The sequence below is a fragment of the Varanus komodoensis genome, unplaced genomic scaffold (assembly GCF_004798865.1).
Source record: "Varanus komodoensis strain SLA01 unplaced genomic scaffold, ASM479886v1 scaffold4, whole genome shotgun sequence".
NCBI lineage: Eukaryota > Metazoa > Chordata > Lepidosauria > Squamata > Varanidae > Varanus > Varanus komodoensis.
The window spans coordinates 31,785,602-31,791,601 of NW_025335941.1; the positions used below are offsets into that span (position 1 = coordinate 31,785,602).

Below are 6,000 nucleotides of genomic sequence, written 5' to 3' on the forward strand. Positions count from 1 at the left end.
TTTCACTATTTCCTCAAATTAATTTCCACACACTCTGTTCATGTTCTGCTTTAAGTCTAAATAGCTACATTTGTATACATGCATGAGATGCTAAAGGAGGAGGTGGGGGGCGGCGACAGAAGGGATTGTCTGTCAAATCAGGATTACCTGCTTAAACTAATGCAGAAAAATCCAATGGAAACATTACTGGTTTAGGCAATTCAAAATTGTTATACTGACAGTTTAATCCTGTACATTTCTACTCCGAGGATGGGCAAAAAATTTTCTCAGTTCACATTTTAATGAGAACTCATGCATTAAAGTTCTTTTCAAACTTACACACACATGAGGATAGCAATAATTGTAATTTTCTGAATTTTATGATATAGTTGACTAGTGAAAAACTGTATAGCAACACTGTGTGCAATAGGGAAAGGTGCACGAAAAAACGCATTTGGCTAGTTTCCTGTCTCTGTGCCAATTCTTCTGATGTTTACCTGGGAATTGTAAAGATAACGAGAGTGTGCAAGTCATGTGGATGCCATTTCTACTTTTATTTGACAACCTAGACCAGACATAAGCATAGCTATATACAGTGATGGACTAAAAGATGCCTAAAAATGTGGTACAAAAACCATAGGCAATCTTCTATCTGTGAAGTTGAATGTTCAAGGCCAATACCTAAAAACATCATGTTGGTTCCTAGTGACAAAAAAGACCCCCTTTCTAGCCATGTTTCCATCAATTAATAAAGAGCTTAGGAGTTCAAATATTTTAAAGGTTTAGTGTGTGTAAATCTTTAAGTCAACAGTTCAATTATTTCTCATTATCTTCCTAGACTTTTTCCTAAGGAACCCAAAGCTTGTATGTACCATCACACCCCATATAGCATATAGCTCAATTATGCTGAGACCTGAGCTACAGACACATGCTCTATCTATTTCAAGCTCGGAAAGTTAAGATAAGGCAGGTAGGTATGCCTGTGATGTCACTTTCAAAGCACATAATCCCATAAAGGGTGTTTTGTTAATCAGTCAACCATGGAAAGACTATTCATATAATAGTTGGTAACTTTTACTAATTTAAGATTAAATGTGAGTTAAAAATATGTATACAAATATCAGATTTCACTCTTTCTTATCTTTGGACTGTCATTAATATTCTATATTTACAAGTAACAAAGAATTTTATTTCCAGAATGTGTCAACTTTTACAAGAACTTTCAAAATAGGGGGCAGAGGGGGTGGGCTGCACAAAAGCAGGGAAACCACCAAATGATTGATATTTGGTGGAAAGCAGGGATGGCCATCTGGGAAACTAAAACTCTGGCTTTACAATTAACATACATGATAACAGCATTATTTTTACATTGCATCTATATCCTGCCTTTTTTTCTCTTGTGAGGAATGCTGGGCAGCTTACATAGCTCCATTTATCTTCATGGCAAGAACCTTGTGAGGTAGGTTAGACTAAGAGTACCTGACTGTCCCAAAATCACCCAGTTAGCCAAGTGGACACAAGAACCCAAATCTCACAAGTCCAACACTGTACTGTCTCTCTAAAACACATTACTTACTTTATGAGGAAGAAACAGTTATGTAACTATAATCTAGGTCAATAAGTAATATTTGATGTACCCTTCCCACATTTACTGTGATTCATTCCCAACATTCAACAGAAGCTGCAGTTCAGCTATGTAGGTACACTGAGTACTATAACATCTTCCTATTACATCACAGGCCAGATAAATTGCAGCATGTGCACTGCGCAACTGAGCAACTTTTTTTTTTTTCAACTGACAGTGAAACAAGCTGTTCATGTTACTTAATGCACATGCTGTTATTTACCTAGTTCATGATTTACTATGAGGACAGTGGAGCACACAACGTGCCTTATCAGAGCACAGTATCACGGATTATTACTAATATGCTGTGCTAACTGAAGGAAACCAAAGACACAATATTGGTTACTATCAACTCCTAGGTAGGTGAACGTGGAAGAGAAAAACCAGTAAGACCAATTGCTTATAATGAGATTAAGAGCACTAGAGATATACATGTTTTAAATACTGGACAATGGTAAGCAGGTAAAACAGAATGGTTTCAGTTTCAAGCAATTGCAAGAAAATTCAGTTGGCCTATATTTGTCTGATATTTCCTGTACTTGTAGGAATTGCTATTGATCTTTTAGCATGGCCTTTTCTAAGTCCTCTTTCAGTAACTTTGAGAATAATTCCTGTCAGTTTCCTGTCAGTTTCATTCCCATGACACCTTCAATGCAAATAATTAAGGCTCCTTTTGCCTGGAATTACTGAACTCCACTGTAATGACTATTATGAGTGGCAGTGATCATTTAAACATTACTCATTATCAATATTCCTACACGTGGCTAGGCACAATTTAGGCATGACTAATTGGAAGCAAGCCACACCTGTTTTCAGCTGTGTAGAACAGCCTGCGAAACATCTTTATGAAAGGAAATACAGGGAATACTTCTTCCTGTGAAAATGTTTTCACTGCCAGCTAAGTTAATACCACTTTTTGAAAAAGTATATGTACATATGTATTTGTGTATGCACATATGTTAGGCCATTTAGAAACATGTGGGATGATTATGTACAGATATTTGTTGCAAGAATTGTACTAGCTACAGCTATGACCCAACGGGACACCAAAGGTTTATAAATATCGTTAGCAGCAAGGTTGTGCTGAATACCCACATTGCCAGTTTGTTAAGTGAACTGCAAAAGAAAAGCATGACAAGCCAAATGTCATCTCATGCCTGAGTGTGGGTATGCCAGATGACCAGACATAAGCATTAGTACAGCAGAACAATGATTCATCCAGTCTGGTATCCTGTCCCTAGTGGAAACCAACTATGGATGCTTCTAAGGAAAGGTCACTCCTCAATAATGAACCTATATTTGCAATAATATAGTGGCAGGGAACATTGCTTGGCCCCAGCTAGCGATCAGCTTACATTCAAAGCTGGAGATGGTACTGAACATTTCACTCTTCTTAACCAGCCTATTTACAGTAATGCTTCTGTTCATTTAAGAAGAGGCAAAGTAAATTCTAATATATCTCTTAGAGGCAGTGGCTAGCAGAAATTATCCTAAAGTATCCATATGTTAAGTGTGTATTGCAAGTATATGGTTTACGCATATGTAAATACCTGTAACCCCCCCAAGATACACAGACTTACAACACAGAAACATATTCTGCTTTGTTGTACATCTGTAGTTTGAATTCAGTTCAGTAGCAGAACATTGAGTCACAGAAAGTGCCTTTAAACACCAAATATTTTGGCATTGGTGCTAAGAATCAGTATTCTCTGTGAATACACCTCATTTTTAAAGCCATCCTGTCCACAGAAGGGCCAAATTGCAGTTTAACATCCCTAACTTTCATTGGGGAATGTGGAGGCCGTTTAAATAGCAGAAAGTTTTATCATGCCGGGAGGCTGATTCCTCTCATGAATAAACAACCATTACGAATAAACGTGGTAGGCAAGTGCCTGAGTCAAAGGTAGAGCACATACTTTGCATGAGAAGGTCCTGGGTTCAGTCTCTGGCATCTCTACACTGGAGTAGAAAATACGAAATGTCCCGCCTAAGTCTCCTGAGAGCCTCTGCCAGCCAATACTGGGCTGGATGGACTGACGGCCTGACTCCGTACAAGGCAGCGTCCTATGTCTGCAGGGTACCACCCGCACAATGTTACATTATCCCCATATTGCGGATAGAACGGGATATTTCAAAGACCGAGATGAGCTTCATAGTAAAAACAAGATTCAAACCAGAGACTCCAGTCTTTTTCAGTATAATCCTATTCCTGTCTATTGACATAGATAATATTTAGGGATGGAATTTGTCATAAAAAGAATGTGGGACCCCCTCCCCCATATGGGATCATGATCAGGCCTTACTCTGGTTGATGGAAGTATCTGTTCGCATAAGGAACCCCCACTAATTTTTAGGGTTCCCACCCTGTTCTACCCTATACTGCCCCTCTGTGCAGAATGTTAAGCGGACTGGGCAGGTTCCCGTGGGCAGGAGGAAAAGGAGCGTCTGTTTCCATCAGCCCAGCTGCACATGCCTACATCTTAGTTCTAAAAGGCCACTACTAGTAGTCTGCCAGACTAGGGCTAGACTACTCCACAAGCACGAAATGGGAAGTAGGAATATGTGCAGTGCCAATAATCCACGCACATGATTTCATACATAGATTACGCATCAAGTTACAAACCTCACCATGCATATAAGTACCATTTTATCAAGGACCTGAGCACTGGTAACACAAATACAATTTTCTAGCCTAGTTTTGGAAGACCAGCTAGGCAAAGGTACCCATTTTACAGATGACATACATGAGTGAAATTTAATTTTTAAATTGTTTCTTTTGGTTTATTAGCCAAACCAAGTAAATGGTTAAATGCCAACACAAACACACACACACACACCAGGATAATGACCAGGTAGATCAGGTCTCAATTGTGAAATGATGAAGGGCACAATCAGCTGCATATTTAGACAGAATCCGTGGCTACTGGTCATGGTGGCAGGAGCATATTGGGAACTGTAGGACTTTTCTTGACTAAACATGCAGCCGACTGCATCCTCAGTAGCCTCCCTTCCTTCCCCGAGTTCTGTCCACAGTAGTTCCACTGAATTCAGAGGCGCGCGCGCCCAAGCAAATGGGTACAGCCGGAAAGGTACATTAGGATATTTATTTATCGCAACATTGATCTACAGAAGTGGCACGCGAATTGGTGCCCTTCCGATGTTTTCTGGTACGACTCCCACCTGCCCCCGCCAGCCTGACCAGTCGTCAAGGATGACGGGAGGGGGAGTCTGAAACATTCAGGATCCTAGGAAAGCTGTCGAGACACCCCCGAGAACGCAAGCGCTGCCGAGGTCGGCAGCTGGTCGATTACCTGGGATGGCCAGGTTGGAAAGAGGCAGGGCGTAGAGAGCGGGCGGCAGGGAGCCCATCCAGTCCGCGTTGCTGCCTTCGGCCGCCATCCTCTCTCCCGCGGGCGCTCTCCGCTCTGGGGGAGCCGCAACCCGCTCGCTCCGGCCCGCCAAGCACCTGCCTGTCTTCAGCGTCAGCAGCGACTCCTCCAGTGACTTGCCCGCCAGCAGCGCGTTGCGATACCCGCCTCCGGCGCCGTCCGAGGTGATTCCTCTGCCATGCTCCGCAGGACCAACCCGGCGCCACTTCTCGCCCTGCCCTGCGCAGCCCCGCCTCAAACGCTAATCCTCCGCGCCCGCTCGCCTGGGCTGTCTCGGGGCTAACCCGAGCTGGGGAGAGGCGAAAGGAGCCCCTGAGGACACCTGCCCTCCCGCAGCCAGCCAGCCAGCCAGCTCGGCCGCCTTCCGCAAGTTTCGGCGGCTGGCACGCCTCCCTCCCTGCTTATGTAACAGGGACTCAGTCTTCGCGCGCGCCTGGCAGGCCGAGGCACCCGCGGCCGCGCCTTTGCGCCGCGCAGCTGCTGCACCGGGAGCCCGGCGCGCAGCGGCCGCCTCGGACAGACACGGCGCAGGCCGAGCCTCGGCGCGCTGGCCCAGCGCTCGTGCCTCGCGTGCCCGCACGGCGGGGCGCCGGCTCGGAACCGCGGCCCATGGGTGGAAGGCTGGCGAGCCGCCTCGGCCCCTTCTGCTCTCGAAGGTCTCGGATTGCCGAAGCATCTGGCCTCAACCTTCGGTCCTCTGCGGCCGAAGCTGCGCTAGAAGGCGGAGCTGGAGATGGCGTGGGGAGCGCAGGAAGAGCAGTGAGCATCAGAGCAGTGGCTGGCTATTTTCTTTCTTTTCTAAAAAGAGGGACGGTAAAGCGAGTGCTAATTATAGCTTTCTGCTCTAAAGGTGCGTCCGGGACGGCGCACAGGACTGCGATGTTCATAGACGAAGGGCAAGAGTGCTTCTCGGAAAGGGACGTCGACCCTGACATGTGAAATAATGGATCACATTCACCGCCTCGTTTCAGTTCGTGTGGCCGATTCCATCTGTTGTCAGGATCCCTT

General features: G+C 44.9%; 1 protein-coding gene across 1 annotated transcript in view; it reads right to left on the minus strand.

The window, feature by feature from the left end:
• PLCXD2 (phosphatidylinositol specific phospholipase C X domain containing 2) overlaps window positions 1-5,239 on the minus strand; it is a 29,338-nt gene extending 24,099 nt beyond the window's left edge. Inside the window, exon 1 of the mRNA XM_044442692.1 lies at window positions 4,915-5,239. Within this exon, the coding sequence (XP_044298627.1) occupies window positions 4,915-5,002 (88 nt within the window). The 5' untranslated portion in view covers window positions 5,003-5,239. The remainder of the gene's footprint in view (window positions 1-4,914) is intronic.
• Between the last annotated feature and the right edge of the window lie 761 nt (window positions 5,240-6,000).